Consider the following 26,082-nt stretch of genomic DNA (forward strand, 5'->3'; position numbering starts at 1 on the left):
ACACAAGGCACCCTTGTCGATATTGTTGAAAATTAAATGCTACATTTATCCCCTAAACCAATAGAATTATGGGAAAAGTTAATATAGAAATCTGACTGAAAGTCATATGTGGATATTGTATACTTGTCTTGGGCTTGATCTTTGAACTTTTGGATTAACTTTAAGGTCAAGTGGCCAAAATGCTGATTGCACTATAACCCAACTTTGTGGATACCTAATACCTTGGCAGTGTTGCACCTTGCTCTAGGCTGAAAGGCAGCCTCCCAAACGTGACCTGTCATGGTTTGTTTGCTTCTTACGATTAACAATTTAATGAATTTGAAGGGAGGTTTTTCAAGTTGTTTTCGTGAATTTCTCAAACGCATATCAGTTTGTGATCCATGCTTGTCAACACCCCGGATCCACTAACCTCTAAAGGATGAGTGCGAATAACCATTGGCAAAGTGCCCATTGTCAAAATTTAAAAATAATTTGCTATTATTAAGTTTATGCATATATTTGTTGCACGGAAAAAAATATTATTTGGTTTGAGGTATTGTATCTTAGTATTTTTAATGAGTTATATGTGGGGGAGGGAGTAGCTGGATTTACCTGTTGTATGCAGTCTAATGAATCAGAGCAACTTGTTTCAGCATTTATATTACATAAACGATTTTTTCTAATGAAACTTGTCTTGTGATGTAAAAAAAAGAGTTATATGTTAAATAATTGTGGTGTTGCACAAGTAAATGGGAAAGTAATTATTGTCTTTTTTAATCCTAGAGAAGAAAGGGAGGGGTGGTATATTACGGTATTTTCTCACAGAAGCCATCACTAATTTCACTTAACTGTATAAAAGTCTAGTTACTAGAAAAACTTGTTTCAGCGTATTTATTGATTTTATATAACTTTTCTCACAGACCAGCATTTGTTGGTCTAAATAATTGTATTTTTAACCAATACACATTTTGTACAAGGCTCTAAGGAATAGTAAAAAATGCTAAAAGCAAAAGGCTGTTACAGTACGTAACAACAACAAAAAAATCATGTGTAAAAGCACTCTAAACAGCTATTTGGAATGTTTCCATAAACCATAAAATAAACAAGGTATAAATTGTACCAAAATAATGATAAGGTATAACTAAAAACTAAATGAAAATATAGTACACATAATAACAGTTATGACCAATAATCTGCATGACAATGAAATTAAATCACCTAAAAAGTACTTCATATATGATTGTGTATGTGATAAAGACCTTGTGTAGAATGCAATGCATGAGTTATTTTATACAAAATACAGTATACAAATATGAGTATAAAATGTATAATGAAACAATGGATAATTAATCAGATGTGCTGTCCGAAACACTTTTTGTCTTGCTAATACTGTCACCACTTGATGTTGGTAAATGTGAGGTATCCAAACAGCCTTCTCCACAATATAATTTTCGATTGTATCCCTGCCTCATGGCAAACCCCATATACCACAGGACTGAAGTGATATGTGCACAACTTCCAACTGTCTTGGAACCAGCTTTACACTGTCAGTACCAGCGACTGATGGGTCTAGTTTTGCTATGGGAGGTCTGAATCCATAATGTGTACTGGTGGCTAGATGTGTGTCTTAATTAACTATTTTGGCTCTGATTAAATCGGGTGCATCCTCGCATACACTGATTTCAAACTGGCCATCTAGCAGATGCTCATCAGTATATCGGCTAGCTTGCTTTATCTGGTAAACTTCTGGTATTTATTATAGGCTGGTGGTCTCTTGTATGGACTATTTACCAAGTCAATAGGTTTTCACTGATTTCCTTGACAAATAAAGTCATTCATAGCATTTTGGTGAAAAAAAAAAAAGAAGAAAAAAACTCTCCAAAGCTACTATGAAAAGTGCTGGTGTGGAGGATAAGGTCATAAGTAACAAAACAAGGGTGTGTGTGATGAAGACTTTTATTTTACTTTTTATGCAAAATAGACATAAAAGGGGACATTTACACAACAATTTTGGTTGTACAAAATGTACTTTTATGCCCATTAGAGGGGGTTGGGTCAAGCCACCCTTATGTGTAGATGTCTATTACAGCATGGGTCTCTATATAAAGATACCGTACTAGGATTAAGAATGTGTACATTTACCCCGTGGACAATTTGAAGATTACACTGCGATTAATGCGGTGGAAAATACAATAGAGAGAGTGTATAATGATAGGGTCGCTAAATGATTGTTGACGGCATATAGTAACTAGCCTAATCCCCTGGTCGCCTGGGTAGCCACGCCCCCTTAGAGTACTTATGTAAACAAACGGTCTCCCGTAGCGAACTATCCTTTTGTTCAACAGCTTCGCGCGTGCAGCTGATTATGTATGTAGTGACGTGACACTATAGCTAACTGCATATAAATTTGTGCTAACTGTTATTTGATTCATTCTGCTGTGTCGGATGTTGTGGATCAGCCCACTGGTTCGTTGACTTATGTTTTTCTGAAGATTGGTGGTGCAGATTTTGAGTGCTTAATTATTTACCCTCCTTCTAACAAGAGAAAGGGGAAGGGAGATAAAAAGAGAGAGTGTTAAATGAAACGGGTAATGAGTAATACATTACATTAAATAAAGGGACTCGCGGTGGAAGAAACGATAGACTGTTTTGCATCAAGGTATGCCATTATAATCCGACATGGCCCATAACATGATCCATAACATGACTCATTGTTGTATGCCTTATATTTGTGCCGACTTATATTTTACTCTCGTTCATTTCGTGAAACTATTTCCTTGAATAAAGTCTTGCCTGTATAAATTAATTTTGTGACATGAAGTAATTAATAAAATGCGCCTGTTGAAAAGGGGGCTTTTCGTAACTAATAAAGGTTCACTATTCAGAAAAATATCGTCACCGTTCGTCGCCGCTACCTTCAGGAAAGCGTACCCTCCGCGTGGATCACCGGCATTTTTGATTATCTGACAAATTAGGGCAATTAATGTTTTAGCTAATAATTCTGAATTTACTAATATTTTGGACTAAATTCGATGTCAGATTCATAGCAATGACGGAGAGCCGCCAGAGTAACTGTTTAATTTTCTAAACTAATCAAACTAGAACGCGTGGCGATAAAATGTGTCGCTAGATCTTGAAAACACTTAGCGAAATGCACCTAGTGACTATATTCAATGTGCCGTCACTTAATTGCTTTCTCGATTTCATTAATTGACGATAGTCATTGCAGATAACAAGGAAGAGGAAATGCTGAAGACAAAACAACGTCGGGTCTTTGTGTGACTTCCTCCCTAAACACTTTTTATGTTGCTGTCAAAGAAAAAGGAGTCTAGATAGCGATTATTTAAACCACTGCTGCTGCTTTTGCAGGTAGACTTCCTCGTTTATCATTTAAATGCTCCCCTCCCCCAGCAGACCCAACTTGATGCGTGTACGTCTTGGTAGCTATAGTACAGATCTTGGTTCAAGTAATGAAAAGTTTAAGCACAAAAAGATAATTTGAGGCTATTTTTTCATTCAAGACAAAATAAAGTATCTATGGTGTGTGACAATAGGGACTTTACAAAGCTTAATTTGTCCTTAAATATATATTCCAGTAGCATAGGCGAGCGACGTAATTGTAACCTCAACTTGAGGTATCCTCGATGAAAGCGGAGTACAAAAATTAACTTTTTTAAATATCGATTACAACATGCTGTACAATGATATTGAGACTAAAGGGTTTAATGGACTTCTTTGCCTTAAAAGCAATTCATTTCAAAATTAAAAGAAACAGTTTTTTCGGGGAGCGCGGGTAGACAGTTTACGTCAGGTGATTCGTTAAAGTCGAGGAGTGTTTCACTATCAAATGTGTAAATCATATATGTCATAAAACACTATAAGAACGTTTTTTGTTACGATCTGCAACATTGTTCATTTATATAGCAGGGCGAAGTTAAAGCCAGAGGTAAATAGAACCTAATACCGTAATCCTCCTCGTCCATTTATTTGAATCGTATCAAAACGTTTGATACACAATGTTCATTAAATTCATAATTTTGGCGATTTATTAAAACCATATTGGTACATAAAAGTTTAAGATTAGAATAAGTTAAGCAACAAACAGTATGAAGAACAACACCCTTTTTAAATGAGGCAAGACACCCTCTTCACACTGATTATAACCTTGAGAAAGACATTATGCAACTTAAGGCAAAGGAGTTATGCAAAGTTCCTTCAACTCGTGTGTGAATACAACACATTCTTTGTCACTTTTACAAGACAATGGAGGCGAGCAAGTACAGTAATTACAATGTACAATAAAAAGGACATTAGTATAGAAAGCTTACTTCGGGTCAGCCCTTTGTTTGTTCGAATGAAAGAGATAGATATCGCGCCGCGACTCCCTTTATTAAACCTTCGTGTGTTTGTGTGAAGGTGTGAAAGACAGGCAACGGTCTTTAGTCGCTGTTGATATTGTTCGCGATTAAAATTGAAGTATAACTCCTTCGCCTGCATGTAAACGTGTTACTTTTCCTCATGTTCTCTATATTTCTTTTAGGTGGTTGAGACAATGGGATGAGATCGATAAAAGTAAAGGTTAATCTATTAAGTGATGTGCATGTACTAGTACCTAGCATGTTTAAATTCTTGAATTTCTAATTTGTTAAATCTTTCATACACGGCCTCATATATGTATTACTCTCAGGCCTTCGATATTATTGTGTTACACGGGACTCCTGGAAACCTGAAGCACAGGTCTACGGAGTCTTGTTATCCTTCATGCAGTTTTATGGCTGGGATGAACACTGCGAAGTAGAAACAGGCTTTACTTAGCTTTACTTGTTGCACGACAGTTTAAACAAAACCAGTCTGCAAGGCTTGCTTTGATTTGGCGTTAACCTTAGACTGGTTTTAAAAGAACAAATATAAATACGTTCGATGGATTAAATGCGGCTTCGTTATATTTTAACTAAATGCGTTCATTTGCACAGTTACACAGATAATATTTTTAAGTTGTCTGTCGTTCAGCACGCATTATAGGCGAGTAGCTATATAGTGACGGTGATCAATCCAAGCTCAATCTTGGCAAGTATCGTTTACAAAATAGATCATGTTGAATAAACTTAATTACGCTTTAATAAATAATCAACACACGGTTCGGTTATTGTCACTTGAAAGCTTTCGATCAAAGACGTTCAATGAAATCACAAATCATTTGACGATTAAAAAATGGACATGTTCAAGGGGCAGTTTTTGTTTCATCTAAAGGGACTTCAGGTTCAGGTAGAGGGTTCAGTTACGTGTTTCATCGGATGATAGCAGCACGCCCTAGGTCTAAACGAGTTGAAAAGAAGCTTTTTATCCAAACATCCTATTCCTAACTACTCAGTTAGGACAAAGGTCTAGTAACATGCACTGTGCAATTACTATTAATGGATCAGATGCATACTTGATTGTTTTTCCTCTGGTGTCGCACGTATGCATCCTTTCTTGAGTGATCTAAAACAAGTCGCTAGTGTACCATGTTTCTCACTGTAGCAAAATATGTTCGACATGGTGTTTCTGAACGGCAGCCGGAGACACAGTATAGGCATGCTTTAAGCTTGTTCGAGAGATAATAACAGTCGGGTTTAACAATAGATAGCGAGCTATAGTAAGACCCCCTCCTCTTTAACTGATGATTTACACTTTTAATTGACCGTACTTTCGTATATTGTATGGTCATACAGCCAGACTTCCCCCTGTTGCACGTTGTAGTTGGATTGTCATTGCGCCTATGTCAATGCACCTCATTTATTTCAATATTATAATATAAGCATAATATAAGTAATATGTTATTTCCTTATTCCTCTTTCATTATCATTCATGTTTTATAAATACTTGAACGCTTGAATGCAGATATTTCAAATTAAAACGTAAGTACATAAATAAATTATACATTTATAAATTAATGCAATAGGAATTTTTTGAGACAGATTGATGCTGACGCTCATGCATTTCAAACAAACAAACAATAATTAGTTCAATTTTTGACTGCAGAAATTTCATATAGGATGAAATAACTGATAACAAATTTAACTAGCAGTTTGTTAGCAACACTAAAAACCAGCTGCGCGTGCCAAACTAGTGAACAAAAGGACAGTTCGCTTTGCGTGGCATGCCTTAGCATGGGTTTAGCCTCTTCAAGCTATAATCCTATCGCCGCAACAAACAATAGGGACCTTCTGGCTGATGTATCCTGCTGTTAATTACACCTAGTTACAGTGGATTGTCACGCTCGCGCTGGGCCACAGAAACCGGCGTCATGGGGTTCACTCGTATTAAGTATTGTGTTATTCCACCTAAGCTATTGTGTTTGTGCGTTCGAATTTTGAAGGGATTTATACGGCCCTCCATTGTTTGTCCGCCCCCTTCTATTCACAAGATAGGGATTAAAACATTTCGAACGTTGTTATACCGGTGTACAATGCAAACAAAATTATTCCGACCACTGCCGTACTAGGATTAAGAATGTGTACATTTACCCCGTGGACCATTTGAAGATTACACTGCGATTAATGCGGTAGAAAATACAATAGAGTGTATAATGATAGGGTCGCTAAACGATTGTTGACGGCATATAGTAACTAGCCTAATCCCCTGGTCGCCTGGGTAGCCACGCCCCCTTAGAGTACTTATGTAAACAAACGGTCTCCCGTAGCGAACTATCCTTTTGTTCAACAGCTTCGCGCGTGCAGCTGATTATGTATGTAGTGACACTATAGCTAACTGCATATAAATTTGTGCTAGCTGTTATTTGATTCATTCTGCTGTGTCGGATGTTGTGGATCAGCCCACTGGTTCGTTGACTTATGTTTTTCTGAAGATTGGTGGTGCAGATTTTGAGTGCTTAATTATTTACCCTCCTTCTAACAAGAGAAAGGGGAAGGGAGATAAAAAGAGAGAGTGTTAAATGAAACGGGTAATGAGTAATACATTACATTAAATAAAGGGACTCGTGGTGGAAGAAACGATAGACTGTTTTGCATCAAGGTATGCCATTATAATCCGACATGGCCCATAACATGATCCATAACATGACTCATTGTTGTATGCCTTATATTTGTGCCGACTTATATTTTACTCTCGTTCATTTCGTGAAACTATTTCCTTGAATAAAGTCTTGCCTGTATAAATTAATTTTGTGACATGAAGTAATTAATAAAACGCGCCTGTTGAAAAGGGGGCTTTTCGTAACTAATAAAGGTTCACTATTCAGAAAAATATCGTCGCCGTTCGTCGCCGCTACCTTCAGGAAAGCGTACCCTCCGCGTGGATCACCGGCATTTTTGATTATCTGACAAATTAGGGCAATTAATGTTTTAGCTAATAATTCTGAATTTACTAATATTTTGGACTAAATTCGATGTCAGATTCATAGCAATGACGGAGAGCCGCCAGAGTAACTGTTTAATTTTCTAAACTAATCAAACTAGAACGCGTGGCGATAAAGTGTGTCGCTAGATCTTGAATACACTTAGCGAAATGCACCTAGTGACTATATTCAATGTGCCGTCACTTAATTGCTTTCTCGATTTCATTAATTGACGATAGTCATTGCAGATAACAAGGAAGAGGAAATGCTGAAGACAAAACAACGTCGGGTCTTTGTGTGACTTTCTCCCTAAACACTTTTTATGTTGCTGTCAAAGAAAAAGGAGTCTAGATAGCGATTATTTAAACCACTGCTGCTGCTTTTGCAGGTAGACTTCCTCGTTTATCATTTAAATGCTCCCCTCCCCCAGCAGACCCAACTTGATGCATGTACGTCTTGGTAGCTATAGTACAGATCTTGGTTCAAGTAATGAAAAGTTTAAGCACAAAAAGATAATTTGAGGCTATTTTTTCATTCAAGACAAAATAAAGTATCTATGGTGTGTGACAATAGGGACTTTACAAAGCTTAATTTGTCCTTAAATATATATTCCAGTAGCATAGGCGAGCGACGTAATTGTAACCTCAACTTGAGGTATCCTCGATGAAAGCGGAGTCCAAAATTAACTTTTTTAAATATCGATTACAACATGCTGTACAATGATATTGAGACTAAAGGGTTTAATGGACTTCTTTGCCTTAAAAGCAATTCATTTCAAAATTAAAAGAAACAGTTTTTTCGGGGAGCGCGGGTAGACAGTTTACGTCAGGTGATTCGTTAAAGTCGAGGAGTGTTTCACTATCAAATGTGTAAATCATATATGTCATAAAACACTATAAGAACGTTTTTTGTTACGATCTGCAACATTTGTTCATTTATATAGCAGGTCGAAGTTAAAGCCAGAGGTAAATAGAACCTAATACCGTAATCCTCCTCGTCCATTTATTTGAATCGTATCAAAACGTTTGATACACAATGTTCATTAAATTCATAATTTTGGCGATTTATTAAAACCATATTGGTACATAAAAGTTTAAGATTAGCATAAGTTAAGCAACAACCAGTATGAAGAACAACCCCCTTTTTAAATGAGGCAAGACACCCTCTTCGCACTGATTATAACCTTGAGAAAGACATTATGCAACTTAAGGCAAAGGAGTTATGCAAAGTTCTTTCAACTCGTGTGTGAATACAACACATTCTTTGTCACTTCTACAAGACAATGGAGGCGAGCAAGTAGAGTAATTACAATATACAATAAAAAGGACATTAGTATAGAAAGCTTACTTCGGGTCAGCCCTTTGCTTGTTCGAATAAAAGAGATAGATATCGCGCCGCGACTAGTCTCCCTTTATTAAACCTTCGTATGTTTTTGTAAAAGTGTGAAAGACAGGCAACGGTCTTTAGTCGCTGTTGATATTGTTCGCGATTAATATTGAAGTATATCTCCTTCGCCTGCATGTAAACGTGTTACTTTTCCTCATGTTCTCTATATTTCTTTTAGGTGGTTGAGACAATGGGATGAGATCGATAAAAGTAAAGGTTAATCTAAACAATATTAGATGCAATTTTTGTGAAATGACTTATTAAGTGATGTGCATGTACCTAGCATGTTTAAATTCTTGAATTTCTAATTTGTTAAATCTTTCATACACGGCCTCATATATGTATTACTCTCAGGCCTTCGATATTATTGTGTTACACGGGACTCCTGGAAACCTGAAGCACAGGTCTACGGAGTCTTGTTATCCTTCATGCAGTTTTATGGCTGGGATGAACACTGCGAAGTAGAAACAGGCTTTACTTAGCTTTACTTGATGCACGACAGTTTAAACAAAACCAGTCTGCAAGGCTTGCTTTGATTTGGCGTTAACCTTACACTGGTTTTAAAAGAACAAATATAAATATGTTCGATGGATTAAATGCCGGCTTCGTTATATTTTAACTAAATGCGTTCATTTGCACAGTTACACAGATAATATTTTTAAGTTGTCTGTCGTTCAGCACGCATTATAGGCGAGTAGCTAAATAGTGACGGTGATCAATCCAAGCTCAATCTTGGCAAGTATCGTTTACAAAATAGATCATGTTGAATAAACTTAATTACGCTTTAATAAATAATCAACACACGGTTCGGTTATTGTCACTTGAAAGCTTTCGATCAAAGACGTTCAATGAAATCAGAAATCATTTGACGATTAAAAAATGGACATGTTCAAGGGGCAGTATTTGTTTCAGCTAAAGGGACTTCAGGTTCAGGTAGAGGGTTCATTTACGTGTTTCATCGGATGATAGCATCACGCCCTAGGTTTAAGCGAGTTGAATAGAAGCTTTTTATCCAAACATCCTATTCCTAACTACTCAGTTAGGACAAAGGTCTAGTAACATGCACTGTGCAATTACTATTAATGGATCAGATGCATACTTGATTGTTTTTCCTCTGGTGTCGCACGTATGCATCCTTTCTTGAGTGATCTAAAACAAGTCGCTAGTGTACCATGTTTCTCACTGTAGCAAAATATGTTCGACATGGTGTTTCTGAACGGCAGCCGGAGACACAGTAATTGTATAGGCATGCTTTAAGCTTGTTCGAGAGATAATAACAGTCGGGTTTAACAATAGATAGCGAGCTATAGTAAGACCTCCTCCTCTTTAACTGATGATTTACACTTTTAATTGACCGTACTTTCGTATATTGTATGATCATACAGCCAGACTTCCCCCTGTTGCACGTTGTAGTTGGATTGTCATTGCGCCTATGTCAATGCACCTCATTTAATTTCAATATTATAATATAAGCATAATATAAGTAATATGTTATTTCCTTATTCCTCTTTCATTATCATTCATGTTTTATAAATACTTGAACGCTTGAATGCAGATATTTCAAATTAAAACGTAAGTACATAAATAAATTATACATTTATAAATTAATGCAATAGGAATTTTTTGAGACAGATTGATTCTGACGCTCATGCATTTCAACCAAACAAACAATAATTAGTTCAATTTTTGACTGCGGAAATTTCTTATAGGATGAAATAACTGATAACAAATTTAACTAGCAGTTTGTTAGCAACACTAAAAACCAGCTGCGCGTGCCAAACTAGTGAACAAAAGGACAGTTCGCTTCTCGTGGCACGCCTTAGCATGGGTTTAGCCTCTTCAAGCTATAATCCTATCGCCGCAACAAACAATAGGGACCTTCTGGCTGATGTATCCTGCTGTTAATTACACCTAGTTACAGCGGATTGTCACGCTCGCGCTGGGCCACAGAAACCGGCGTCATGGGGTTCACTCGTATTAAGTATTGTGTTATTCCACCTAAGCTATTGTGTTTGTGCGTTCGTATTTTGAAGGGATTTATACGGCCCTCCATTGTTTGTCCGCCCCCTTCTATTCACAAGATAGGGATTAAAACATTTCGAACGTTGTTACACCGGTGTACAACGGAAACAAAATTATTCCGATCACTGTAGGAGCCACCATAATGTTCATCTGCTATTATAATAATTAATATAACTTTGAATATCTGAAGCACATTTTACATTTAATCTTTCTTAATTCTAAGAAATAAGAATGAAAGTAATATATACGTACTGTATTTGGACTCTATTTCCTATCCATATTTCCCCTTTTATTTATTTATTTATTTATTTATTTATTTATTTATTTATTTATTTATATATTTTTTAATAGCATGCATTACATGAAAATTACTTTTCTTTTTTTTTGGGCTGTAATTGAAAAAAAATTACTGACTCTAACCCCTATTTTCTTTTCAATGACCTACATTTTATTTTGGGTTGTTCTTTTTGTACAAAAGTTTCATTGTATCTGCCTAGCCATCCTATGTAAGCATGTAGCAGCAGGGGCGTCTCGATAGTCCGAAGGTTCATTGGTCCGAAAAGTGGTAACATTTTCATCGATTTTTTAATCAAGGGTTCATTGGTCCGAAGGTTCTGTAGTGAATATTCGGACCAATGAACCTTCGGACTGTTGAACCTTCGGACTATTGCTACGGCCCCGTAGCAGCTACCTCATGGCAGGAATAAACATGGCCGCCTGCTAGCTTATGGACTGAAAATGTCCCTATTTAGTTTGAGTACATATCGAGCCCAACCCTCAGACAAGCTGATTTTCACATATATCTCACCTTATATTCATGTCTTTTCGACCGTGAATAATTAGCTTGTCTGAGGCAGGGGCTCATATAAAAAAATGAACATCTTTTATCCTCAAGTCACTGTAAGATTCTTCTTTCAATCAGCACTACATGTACAAATAAAGCAATCAAAATATTGCTCACAAACAATGATTGGCCACATATTGCCTTACTTTTTTACATGGGCACCTTCTGTACCCAATTACAAAATTTCACAGTTGTCACCCCACTATAACTAAAGATATGTAGCATTGCAATTCAGACCCCCCCTAAAACACACATTTTCATGAATATTTGACAAGGTCATTTTGACATTAATTTTTATGTACAGACACAGATGTGTCTGTACATATAGCCATCATCTGCGTCTGTCGTCGCCGTCGTCGCCGTCGTCGCCGTCGCTGTCGCCGTCGCCGTCGCCGTCGCCGTGCACTTTTACCGATAACACGATAAGTGGAAAACCATTTTGCCTTTTGATTTGAAACTTGCAGAACTGATGAATATTCATAATATGCAGGTCAAGTTCGAAAATCAGCATGATCGGGTCACTCTTAGGGAATTTATGCTGTTTTTTCACTTTTTTCAACATATATGCAGCACCGATAACACGATAAGTGGAAAACCATTGTACCTTTTGGCTTGAAACTTACAGAACTGATGAATATTCATAATACGCAGGTCGAGTTCGAAAATCAGCATGATCGAGTCACTTATAGGGAATTTATGCTGTTTTTTCACTTTTTTCAGCATATATGCAGCACCGATAACACGATAAGTGGAAAACCATTTTACCTTTTGGCTTGAAACTTACAGAACTGATGAATATACATAATATGCAGGTCAAGTTCGAAAATCAGCGTGATTGGGTCATTTTTAGTGAATTTAGGCTATTTTTTCTCTTTTTTCAGCATATATGCAGCACCGATAACACCATAAATGGAAAACCATTTGACCTTTTGGCTTGAAACCTACAGAACTGATGAATATTCATAATACGCAGGTCAAGTTCGAAAATCAGCATGATTGGGTCATTTTTAGTGAATTTAGGCTATTTTTTCACTTTTTTTCAGCATTTTTGCAACACTGATAACACAATAAATGAAGAGCTGTTTTACCCTATGGCTTGAAACTTACAGAACTGATAAATATTCATAATAAGCAGGTCAAGTTCGAAAATCAGCACGATCGGGTCACTTATAGGGAATTTATGCTGTTTTTTTTTTCACTTTTTTCAGTATATATGCAACACTGATAACACAATATAAGAAAAACAGATTGGCCAATTGTCATTATACTCACAGGAGGGGCCAATCTTACTAAAACGCAGGTTGAGTTTGAAAATCAGCATAATCAGTCCATTATTTTAAAAGGTAATGCTGTTTTTTCACATTTCCTCACATTCAATTCTTAGGCATGTTAACAGTCTCATTATTGAACTAATAAGATACGTAAATGTGTTTGTTTGGCATTTCCTGCATCTTTACAACATTGTTAGTTGATTTTGTAAAAATGATGGTAAACTTGTTATCATGTATTGTGTAATAAAGTGTCAAAAATGGAAATAAACTCATATCATTGCAGTTTGTCAGATGCATTCATCCACTATGTTCAGAATCTCAGAATGGAGGAAGTTGGACATTTAAAACTGTTCTATTGATACTTTTCCCATCTCATCAATTTTCTTCATTGGTCATATAAAAATGGCAGTAAACTGTTTATTTTGTTTTATGTTTAAAAAGTGTTAAAAATGGAAATAAACCCATTTCAGAACAGTGTTGTATTGTTTACATTTTGGCATTTTCAATATGTGACTTTGAAGTTCCATGGGCCTGAAGGCTTTTGCTAGTTACATTTTCTGAATAACCATGATACAAATATTTTATAATTAAAAATTGATGGTCATTATGCTGTTAAACATTATGTAATGTTGCATGAAAATTTGAAGAAACCCCTATTTTGGGCACTGCTCCCATGATGACCATTTAACAAAAATCATGTCAATTACTGTTCTCAAACTTACAGGAAAGAAACATGGGTCTAAAATACAGCTCCAGTAGGCAATGCAGTCTGTTTGGTAAATTTTTCTGGCAATTAAACAGTTTTTTGTGAAAATTTAATTTTTCACATATTGGCATTTCCAAGGTGTGACTTAGAACCTCCACGGGCTTGAAGACCCGTGCTAGTCACATTTTGTGAAAATCCATGACACTTATATTTTATTATTAAAAATCGATGGTCATTATGCTGTTAAGCATTATGTAATGTTGCATCAAAATAGAAGAAAACACAATTTTTGGTGCTGCTGCCTTGATGACCATTATGGAAAAACCGTGTTACTTATGACTGTCAAACTTTCAAAAAAGAAACACAGGACTAAAATGCAGCCTGAGTTAGAAAAGCAGTCTAATTGGCTTCTTTTTCTGGAAGTTATACATTTTAGTGTTATATTCATTATCTTTTTTGGCATATTCATTGTGGGACTCGGAGCTCCCATGGACATGAAGCCAAATGGTAATCATATTTTCTACATGTCCATCCTATTTATAGTCAATAAACAAAAATTGGTGATAATTATTCTCTAATTTATTATGTAATGTTACATCAAAATTGACAATCTTTTTGCACTGCTACTGCAAACATTATGAAAAGAAAACTGTGCTACTTATTATAATTTTAAACTTACAAGTACGATTTTTATGATTGGCCTTCAGCTCATGAGAAAACCAGCTCTATTGGATTATCATGTTTATTGTATTTATGCATTTTTTGTGAAATTTTCATTTTTCTCATTCTGGCACTTTCTAAGTATAAACTTGAACTCTGATGGGCCTGAAGCCTTATGCTTTTACTTTCGTCTGTGTTACCTGTTGTGCATAAGTTGATGTTGACTGTGCAGTTAAACATAATGTATTATTGCATCAGGATTGGTAGTCTCCTATTTTGGGCATTATGGTTTTGTGCTTTTCTTAAGGTGTGACTTATGGGCCTGAAGACCTTTGAGTGGGTCAGTCTGTAAATTACCCTTGGGTATCACTAGATTAATTTCAGAGTTATAAAGTCATTTGCTTTAATAGGCCATTAAATGAGATTACATAAAGCACACTTGTTGATATTTCCCTGTAAACTCCCAAAGGTAAAGCTCTCTGCTAGATTAATAATAAGGAAGCAGTGATAATTATGCAGGTAAATTTTGTTTAATATTGCAAATAAGTTATATATATATATATATATATATATATATATATATATATATATATATATATATATATATATATATATCAAACTGGAAGATTAAAAGTTTGAATAGCAGCTTCATTGGAATTATATTTACCTCAAGCTCTGCCAAGGAGGTTATATTTTCACCCCTGTTTGTCTGTCATCCACATAACACAAAAAGTTATGGACTGATTTTGCAGAAATTTTCAGGAACTGTCGGAAGTGGGCCAAAGAGGACAATGATTAATTTTTGGTGGTGGTCCGGATCAATAATCAATCAATTATCAATAATAATCAACAATTGCTGCCTTGGCAGAGGTCTGCACTCTCAAAGTGCTTTTCTAGTTTTGTTGTTTTCCTTTATAATTTTTTCTCAAACACTTGCATTTGTGACTTTTAGCCCCAGGCAGGCTCTCATCTGCCTGGGGCTCTGCACATTTTCTGTATTTCTACATAAGCAGTTGTATTGTTTTTTATGTCTTTAAACATTATGTAATATTATTTTATGCACTGTCATCATTTTTCAAATATTGAGACTTTCATAATGTGAATTTGAACTCTCATGGTCCTGAAACTGTAATCTTATTGAAGGGGTGGATTGAGACCATCTTCTGGGTCTTCCGGAAGACAGTCAGGTTATTAAGTTTATATTGACTGGTATCTAATTTTTTCTGTTGGAAGACCATCAAAATGGAGGATGGATCAACATAGATACTTTGTAATACTGTCAGAAAATATCTCTGGGTCCGCTCCTGTTATTGACCATGTTACCTGTTGTGCAAGATTAAAATTCAGTGTTGACTGACAGTGCTATTATAAGCATTATTTATTATTGCATCAAAATTGACAAAATGACCTTTTTTGCATCTTTATTTTCTGTTTTTTGTCTGTACATTTGACAGCTTTGCTGCCTTGTTTATATTTCAAATTCAATAAAGAATTAAGTGAATCATAAAAGTGTAAGACCCCAACTTTAATTTGGCATCAATTTTTTCCATTCATTCACAATTTATTTTTCATGTACAAAGGTGGGCACTTTTACCCCCTTATTCGCACTCATCCTTTAGACTCAAAACTCCGAATATATCACACTTTTCTACTTTTCCTGGTGTATGCAAATTTAGTGACTCCATTCACAAAAATGGGCCGTATTGGAGGCCAACTTAGATTTTGCTTGTTTCCCGAACAAACGGACACATTTTCAAACAGGAAACAAGCAGAAATGAGGTTCTAAACTACAAGAATCAATAATAAAATCTTTGCCTGACGGGGGTAGGGGGTGGAAGGTGCAACCAAATCCTTAAATAAGGCCCTTTTTCATTTTGGCTCATAGACTACTGTGACATAATTGCTTTCTCAAGTTTATTGATTGAGGGTAGAGATTGCAGTAAACAATAAAGAGAAAATGGGAAAGACAGTATCTTATTGGGTATTTGTGCGAGTACCGTTCTGAACATTGTACAGGCACAATGAATTGTGAATATAGCATATAATTAAGTAGAATGTAACAAATAAGAGATGAATTAATGCTTACTTTTAACGCCCCTGCTTATACATGTAGTGCATAACGTGTCCACATGTGCCGTTCAATCGTTCATAGCATTGTTCATTGGGTCATATAATAAGTGCGCATTACCACTCTGTGCACATCCGGTGCATTTACATTCCGGCCCCTTGAATACAGTTATTGTATTCAATATCAAAGTTAATGACAGATAATATGATAATAATTACGTAAATAAAAAAATATACATAGTACTGTTAAGTAGGTTTAATTCATTCCATTATAAATGTACATAAAGCAGCATATAAATTCTACACATTTCGTTCCTCAACAGGAACAATAACCACCACCCGAGTCACGGGTCTCCGAAGTTCTGTGTTTTGAGTTTTCAACTTCATCTCATCATCTCTCATCTCACTAACCCACTACTTTTGTCTAGTTCAGTTGCAGAAACACGACCCATTTTCCAATAATTTCGTGGCATGGAGTCACCTTTTATTAGCACAACATCACCCAGTGTTAAGTTTCGTTTAGGTTTTCCCCATTTTTGACGTTGTTGAAGCGTTAACAAATATTCGCGTTTCCAGCGACCCCAGAAAACATTTGCAAGGTATTGGACGCGACGCTATCGCTTTCTCGAGTATACATCTGACCTCTGAAAGTTTCCTGGGGGTGGGCATGTGACCGAAGACTTAGTTGTTAATAAGTGGTTGGGAGTTAACGGTTCTGCGTCGTCCGGAGAATCAGAAAGATGTGAGAGGTCTGGAATTTATTATTGCCTCTACTTCACACATCAGTGTGTGAAATGATTCCTCGTCCATTCGACTACCAAACTCTTTTGATAACTGACTCAACACCTTCCGTATCGTGCGGATTTGTCGCTCCCAGATACCTCCAAAGTGACTGGCTGCTGGAAGGTTAAATACCCACGTGATCTTATATTTCATCAATTTGATTTTGATAGCGTCGTTGTCCATTTCTTTCAGAGCATTTCGAAGTTCTCGTTCAGTCCTTACGAAATTTGTCCCGTTGTCTGATCGTATTTGTTTTACGTTACCGCGACGTGCTATAAATCGTCGTAAGGCGTGTAAAAAACTGTCAGTGTCCAAAGATCTAGCTGTTTCCAAGTGTATGGCGCTACTCAATAAACGTGTAAATATCACCCTGTAATGTTTCATTTCTTTACGACCATTTTTGATGAAGAATGGACCAAAGAAATTTATGCCAGTGTATGTAAACGGGGGTTCTTCACTTCCACGATCTGTAGGTAAATCAGTCATTTTTGATCCGCAAGTGGGGCTCTCATCTTTCTGCACGTTATACACTGAGAAATCATTTTTTTTTAACTGCTGAATTCCCATGAATCACCCAGTATGATTCTCTCACTTGCGATAAAATATGATTTCTCCCGGCATGTGCTAATTTTTCATGAACATCTCGCAGAATATTTTCAGTCACATGGCATCTTTTTGGCAAAAGTAGAGGATGTTTTGTGTAAAGTGGAAGATTCAGACCTGTAATATGTACCTCTAAATTAAAGCATGAACTTCACGAAGTGTCTGTGATGAATTTTTATGAGTCTGATATGTTTGCTGACTTGCATGAAATTCGGCCTACTTGTGTTGTCACTTCTGTTTTATGTGTTTGTATATGCACTTTATGTGTGAAACTGACCGCAAATGCAATCCACATCCTTTTCACGGAGCGAAATGCTCTCTCAATTCATGAGGCAGTAGCAGAAGAAAAAAGCACAAATTCTGTGAAAGAAGCACAAATTCTGAACATGACCAAATTGAAATAGCAAAAACGAACTACAAATTTGCTGATGTAGTACAAGACATGGGTGAGTACACAGAAGCACTTATATATTACAAAAAAAAAAAAAAAAAAGAAAAAAAGGAAAAAGATTCTGGAAATGAGAGAAGAGCTGCTAGGCTCCAAAAACACTGATAGTGCTGCCACATACGCCAGAATAGGTTTTGTATTGCAAGCCATGGGTGATTACAACGAGACACTTGACTATCACCAAATTGCTTGGATGTGAGAGAAGAGCTGCTAAGTCCCAAACACATTGATACTGCAACCTCATGCAATAATATTGGTATTGTACTGCAAGACATGGGTGAGTACAAAGAGGCACTTGAATATCGCAAAAAATGCCTTGACGTGAGAGAAGAGCTACTAGGTCCCAAACACCTTGATACTGCAACCTCATACAATAATATTGGTACTGTACTGCAAGACATGGGTGAGTACAAAGGAACTTGCCTATCAAAAAATATGCTTAGATGTGAGAGAAGAGCTACTAGGTCCTAAATACCCTGATACCACAACCTCATACAATAATATTGGTAGTATACTGCAACCTCATAGGTTTTGTACTGCAAAACATACTCATACCTCATCGTGCTACTTCTTCCTTTCTGGACTGATGAAGGTAATCTTTTAACTTAATGATTTTTGTTCTCTGTGTACGGCGGAAGGTTTTACAGTAGTCTGGGCAGGGAATGCCCGCACGAAAACGAAGTAGATACTCCGGCGCAGTAGACTACTGCAATCATACTGCAAACATGCTTCAAATCTGCTTCGATTTGGGAGCTAATTAGCATATTTGAAACATGCTTCTATTATGCTGCTTATCTACTGCATTAATGCTCCTCCTCTGTGCAACCCTATGTACATTTTGAAGAATTGCAGTAGGCTATACTGCATTTCTACTGCAAATATGCTCCACACCACTACTGCGTTTCAAGGCTGCCATTCAAGGCTACGGTATTTTTTTAATCAGCTCAAAAATTGCATTATTGATTTGCTAGATGCAGGAAAACCTCATTTTGGTACATGTATCTGGATGATAATAAATTATAAAGGATCACAAAACCCTAAACCCCTTTTTGCCGCGAAGATATGGTGTCAGTGCAATTCACAGTCATCTAATACTTGTACTCCAAGCTGTCTTCATCCAATACATCTTCATCTTCCCCAAGGAATTTAAACAAGGCACTGTTATCTTGAATTAGTAGCGACTGAATCACAACTTCCTCACTTTGATGTAAAGGATGAATGAAGTTTTAGGTTTACCCATGATGAGTTTGAGTGTCACTTCGACACAAATCCCACTCGTGAAGTCTTTCTTTCATTTGGGAGGTATTAGAGTGTGGCTTTTGAGATGCCTGTGCACGTAAAACCTTCAACTGACTGATGGTTTAGGTCCTTGCGCAGCTGTTACAATACCGTGTATTTTAATTATTGTAATTCTGTTTTATTGTGAATAACTAGAAAGCAAATTGCCGTGGTTAAAATACAAAACGTGTGCTTTTGCGGTCTGATCCATTTACATGTAGACGTTCATCATTGCAGGGGCAGAAAAGCTACAGGATGAAGATGAATCGAAATACCAATTTATTGAAGCAGAGGAACTCAAAGAGTTTGAAGCTTACTGTGAACAAAATGGCCTCGAAAATATCGTAGACTATATGACAAACAAGATAAAAGGAGTCGAAAACGTTCCTGTGAAAATTGCTGTGACTGGAACAGTCGGTACTGGGAAATCAACATTCATTAACACATTCCGAGGTCTTACTTCTGAAGATGATGATGCAGCGCCTGTCGGAGTATTTGAGTCTGAGGCCACTCAGGTCCCCAAGGAGTACCACCATCCAAAAAATAAAAACGTTACCCTGTGGGACTTACCTGAAATTGGGACGCCCAAATTTAACAGAGAAATCTACGAAGAAATGATACATTTTGGTTCATATGACTTTTTCCTTATCTTTATCGGCAACCGTATTTTTGAACACCATGTATGGCTTGCTGAAAAAGCTAAGCTTTGGTGTAAGAAATATTTCATTGTCAGGACGCATATTGATGCCGATATGGAAATAGACAAACTAGATCACCCGCGAACACATGACGCCTCGCAATTACTGAAGAAAATCCGCGAAGAAATTAAAATGCTGCTTGAAAAATGTGGTGTCAATCCAGAGGACGGTGTTTATCTCATATCTACACTCCTCTGCCATGTAGACCAGTGGGATTACCGAAAACTCGAACATGATCTGTTGCATGAGCTGCCTCGTGAACAACGCGAAGTGCTGGCATTGTCTCTGAGCAATCTCTCCGAAAATTTGATCAAAGCAAAGTGTAAGATACTTCGAAGTCGTGTTTGGAAAAAGGCTATCCTTTTGGCAGTGGAGGGGTTTGTCCCATCTCGATTAAGGGGCATCATGCCACAGAAGGTTATAGACTATTTTATCAAAGAAGTGATTAGTTATAGAAACGCTCTGGGTCTAGACGAGGAATCCTTGAGGCGTCTTTCGCAAAGAACTGGCCTAGAACTGGAAAGACTTATTTTAATGGCAACTGAAAAAATCGAACTGCCATTTACAAAATTTAATTTGGGGGCATTGATGAGCCTCTTGGCTGTACGTCAAGCTATTACACCTGCATTGCCTGTAGTTGGATTGCCTGTCACATTAGGCCTTGTACATTATGAAGCATACAAGTCAGCCAACGAGTTGCTGCACGAAATTTTGGATCGTCTTGAATCCGCTTCACTCCAAGTTCTCAAGGTGACTTTGTCCTCTGCTCCACACAGAGAAGTTCTGTACGTCAGAACACAAGGTAGGGACGATGAAGCGTCCTCTGATCCAGACAGAGAGGTTCTGTACGACAGAACACAAGTTTGAGACAACAAAGCCTGACATTGTGAGACACACTGCAATTCGTTCATAAAGACTAAAATCAGCCATTCCATGTACAGATAGCCCAAATTTCAATCAATTTCAATGAACAAAAATTCCATGGTTTTTTTTTCTTGAGAAATGTATTTTGACTATAAAGATGAAACGGCTAACATGCACCAGTGACAAGTAATTTTGTTTTCATTTTGATTTTGTTATACAGTATCGTTGTAAAGTAAATGACTTACACTTTCAGTTATTGTAGAAAATATTTAAAACGGAATCAGATAAGTTAAAGAATAGGGAGTTTTTGAATCTAAGCAATTTTGGCAACAAGTGAACAGGTAGGTCCTCGTAAAAACAAAACCATTCCATTAGAAGTTTATGTTGATGGAAAAGTTACCATTGATATAGACACTGTAATAAATAAATGCAGAGATGATTTCCAAATACTGTACATTAACTAGGGGAATAATGAGCCTAGAAGAGACAAACACAAGGCTGACATACAAAGTATTAATAGTTTGAAAGAGCAATACATGATAGAACCTCTGTATGAAAGTAATGAGATATTGAAGAGAAATATTATTATTAGTGAAATAGTTCGTGAAATAGCCAAAATGAAAAAAAAGGAAAAGCACGTAGAATAGACATGCTGCCCAACGAAGTGTACAAAGGTAATAATGCTACTAAAGTTATGCATAAATTGGTTCAGTAATGCTTGGATTCAGGAAAGATTCCCTCAGTATGGCGGAAGGACAGTAAATTAGATCAGAGGGTTCCTCTGAATTATAGAGGAATTAGTTTATTATATTGTTCAGCAAAAATGTACACGAGTTTTTTAAACGACAGATTAACTGAGTTTTTTTGACAACAAAGTTTCTAGTAGATGAGCAGAATGGTTTTCGCAGGGGTAGGTCTTGTCAAGATCACATATTTGCCTTGGATTCTATCATAAGGAATAGACTTAATGTTGCATTATCAACCTTTTGTGCTTTCATAGACTTTCATAAAGCATTTGATTGCATCGACAGAGATTATTTAATGTGCAAATTATTGAGATCTGGTATTGATGGTAAAGTATACTGGGCTATTAGAAACATATATACATTTGCATGTACAGTAGCTTGTGAAATGGTAGGAGACATGCAGATGATGTGGTATTTATTGCTCCTACCGGGAAAAACGTTCAAGCTATGTTTGATAAGCTAAGTGAGTGAGCCTATAAATGGAGTTTATTTGTTAACCAAAAGAAAACAAAAATCGTACATTTCAGAAAACCAGGGGTTGAAAGGAGTAACTTTCAATTTAACTGAGATGGAGTGCTACTTGATTATGAAAAGTCTTATAAATATCTTGGAGTTACCTTAGCAGATACATTTAATTATAGTACAAATGCAGATGTGATGTCTCATGCTGCAGGTAGGGCACTGGGTTCCATAATAGCTAAGTATAAACATCAAGGATATATGGGGTATTCCATATACACAAAGCTTTTTTATTCTTGTGTTAGTCCCATTCTAGAATATGCAGCAGGTGTTTGGGGGATGTAATGACTATAAGCAGCTAGATAAAATTTCTTTTTAGAGCCTCCAGGGTATTTTGGGGTGCACAGATTTACTCTTCTTCTGGCGATAGAAGGAGATATAGGTTGGATGAATACTAAGTAAAAAAGATGGTTGCACCTTATAAGATTGTGGAACAGACTTGTGAACATGAGTGACGATAGGATCACAAAACGAATGTTGCTTAGAGATTATGACTTGGCAAAAGAGGGTAACATTAATTGGTGTGCTCAGGCCTCTCAAGTTTTAACTGTTTGTGAAATGGAGTATTTGTTTAATGATTTAGTTTCTTGTGATGTTGGCGTTATAAAGAATATATTATTTAAACTGCAAGAGAGAGTATAGAAGGAAGCCGTGTTCAAAATCCCAGTTGGGTCTATAGAAAACTTAAAGAAAACTTAGTAGTGGGAAATTATGTTAAGTATAATTTAAAAGCTGCAGAAAGATCTATCATGGCCCAGTTCAGATCAGGATCCATTTTATGTAGAAATAGGCCGCTTTGTTGACAAAAAATTAGATCGACTCTGTATTTCTGTAACGATAAAAAAGTAGAAGAAGAGTATCATGTTTTATTTGATTGTCCAATTTAAAAAAAAATTCAGGAAAAATGGTGTGACAAAGTAAAAGTGGGCGATCTTATCTTTCATGACCTGGAGGAGGTTAAGGAGAGACCTCAAGTGCTTTTTACAGACTTTCATAGAAGCACAGCGAGGTTTTTCTTTAACTGCTTCCAGGTCAGAAAGAAGTTGCTATATAATCAATGTTTAAAAACCGGTGACTTTGTAAGCCCATAGGGTTGGGCCGTTACATATATATTCACATTATTGTTTTATGTATTATGTTTGTATATATTCGGCATTGTCACGAAAATAAATCAGTTTAACATGTAGAAAATATTTAAAACGGAATCAAATGAGTTAAAGGATAGGGAGTTTTTGAACCTATGTTAAATTTCTTTAAGAGCCAACAAGTGTAGAATTTGGTTTCGTGGTAGAAAAATAGAACATGTCAAAGTAAAAGTAAATGCATGGTCAGCACGGATAAATAAAGTTTAAACATTTGTGAAATTGTATGAAAAGAGGGTCGGTGAATAAACGTTCGAAAGCTCCAGAACGTCGTCCAACCTCACTATAACAGTATATTCATGAGCATTCTGTTGTGTACATTAGAAATTAAAGAAATTAAAGCACATATTGAGGCCAGAGTATTATAATTAAATCATCATATACACATATGTACAAAATAATTGTTGTTGCGGACTTCTTAATGTTTTGTTTTCCTTTTAATTCCGGGCAGGAAATTATACAATAAAGAAGGTTATCAATGCAAGTATCCTTTCACTTACTCTGAAATTGATGTACTTTAAACCATAGAAATTACCTGAAATAGTGAAACCTATCGCTTTTCTGCTCACGCTGTGTTAATGTGAATTTTGGGAAAAATACTGGTATTTCCGATTCCATACGTGTTTATACGGCGTTTTTGAAACAGTGAATGGGAATTAAAGCCAGTAAGAACCGAAAAATTTTGTCGGCCCCTGGAATTTTTTTCACGAAAAAAAATTTACAAACGACCTAAGATTCTTTAATTCTGAAATGTTATTTTAAATAAATCATAACAGAGTCAATGTTTACTAGAGGATCAGAGAGGCGATACCGCCTCCGGATATTGTACCACCAGCTGGAGTAGGCGCATTGGTATGAAAACCCCCCAAAAAGGGATCACCACTACCAGTCTTCTGCTTGACAAGCTCTATAAAAAGCAAACAGCAAAAGTTCTCAAAATATGCAAAAAATATATATCTAAAAATGGTACAATCAAGCAGATTTTCGAATTGGCCTGCATTTTCCTAACACTGATCACTCCTGTGATTCTCTAGACAAAAGGCCCTTTGGTTTTCCTTAAAATGTGTCGTCAGTGGTGCATATATGCTGACAAAAGAGAAAACCTAGGGGCAACACCGGGCACATCTCTGCTAGTTTTGAAGATATGAGGGGCAAGAAAGTATGCAAAGCTCAGTTCACGGAGAAGAAACAGGTCAAAGGTCAATTTTAATATCACAGTAGATGAATTTCTATTCAAGTCCAATAGTAACCATGGGCATTTCTTTGCCAATTTTGGAGATTTAAAGGCCAGAAAACATGCAAAAAGCAGTTCATTAAAAAAGTAGGTCAAATGTCAATTTGAAGGTCGCAGTTAGATTGCCAGTGTATGACCTCCTTTTCAAGTTCAACAACAACTTTAGGGGTATCTCTGACGGTTTTAGGAAATTTGCAAAGATCAGTTCATGCTGAAAATTGGGTCAAAGGTTAATTTCAGGGTCACAGTTAGATTGCCAGTATATCACTTCCTATTCATGTTTATTACTAACTATGGGCGTATCTTTGCCAGTTTTTTTGTGATATTAAGATCAGAAAACTTGCAAAGTGCAATTTATCATGAAAAGTAGGTCAAAGGTCAATTTCAAGGTCACAGATTACCAGTTTATGATTTCTTCTTCAATAGTTACTATAGATCTATCTCTGCCAGTTCTAGGGACAAAAGGGAAGGAAAATTTGTAAAGTTCAGTTCATTGTGAAAATAACGTCAAAGGTCAATTTTGAGCTCAAAGTTAGATTGCCATTATAGGACTTCCTATTCAGGTTTAATAGTAACTATGTGCATATCTTTGCCTATTTTGGAGAAAGATCAGAAAATTTGCAAAGAGCAGTTTATCATGAAAAAAAAAGTCAAAAGTCAATTTTAAAGTCACAGTAGGCCCGGTCACACTGCGCTTCCGACCTTTTTGCAACCTTTTTGCAACCACAAAATCTGGCGGTCGCTTGCGATCACTTTGCAAGCTAATTAAGAAGCTATGGTCAATTTTGATCGGCAAGCAGTCGCAAACCGGTTGCAACAAGGTTGCAGTATGGTATCTGCAACCTCTTATAGACCATCTTCAAGTTATAGGTTACCAGTCGCACACTGTTTGCCGAGCGATAAACAACCTGTCTGCACCCACTTGGTGACCGAAAACAGGTTGCAGGACTGTAGCAATCGCTTGCCAACTAGTAGCAGCAAGATCGCACAGAATATACATGAATATACTTGTGACAGTAGCTGCTTTCCCATCAATTCCCCTCTCAAAATACAAAAATGCTCTAGTAAAACGACTCCTTTTTAAAAAGAGGGGACTGCTATAATAATTGACTTTGCTTACCTAAGAAGTATAAAGAGTAAAAAAAAAAACTCGAAAATAAAAACATAAACTTGCATACGTTTAAATCCTTATTAATCTCATAATGCTCTTTAATATTTTCTTGGTCAAATACTTGGTCTCTTTGAGGTCGCAAGGCCTGTGCAGTTACGGTCACCCTGAACAAAATACCTCTTTGCGACTTGCAACTGTCACCGGTTGCAAAAAGGTCGGCAACCGGTTGCAACGACTGCTTTCCAACTGATTTGCAACCGAATGTGGGGTTTTCCCTTTGTATTTCTAACCCTAGGCGTTTGCCACTTACAATACAACGTAATTAAATCGTGACAAGCCATGCGCATCGTGTACTTTTTACACTCTCATCCTTGTAGTGAGGGTA

General features: G+C 36.6%; 1 protein-coding gene across 1 annotated transcript in view; it reads left to right on the forward strand.

Moving 5' to 3' along the window:
- Window positions 1-23,836, forward strand: part of LOC106177707 (uncharacterized) — a 61,832-nt gene extending 37,996 nt beyond the window's left edge. The window contains exon 9 of the mRNA XM_087019107.1: window positions 19,621-23,836. Coding sequence (XP_086875233.1) covers window positions 19,621-20,948 — 1,328 coding nt within the window. The 3' untranslated portion in view covers window positions 20,949-23,836. The remainder of the gene's footprint in view (window positions 1-19,620) is intronic.
- The last annotated feature ends 2,246 nt before the right edge of the window (window positions 23,837-26,082 follow it).

Source organism: Lingula anatina, chromosome 8 (genome assembly GCF_051362555.1).
Source record: "Lingula anatina isolate TDL-2025a chromosome 8, LinAna3.0, whole genome shotgun sequence".
Lineage (NCBI taxonomy): Eukaryota > Metazoa > Brachiopoda > Lingulata > Lingulida > Lingulidae > Lingula > Lingula anatina.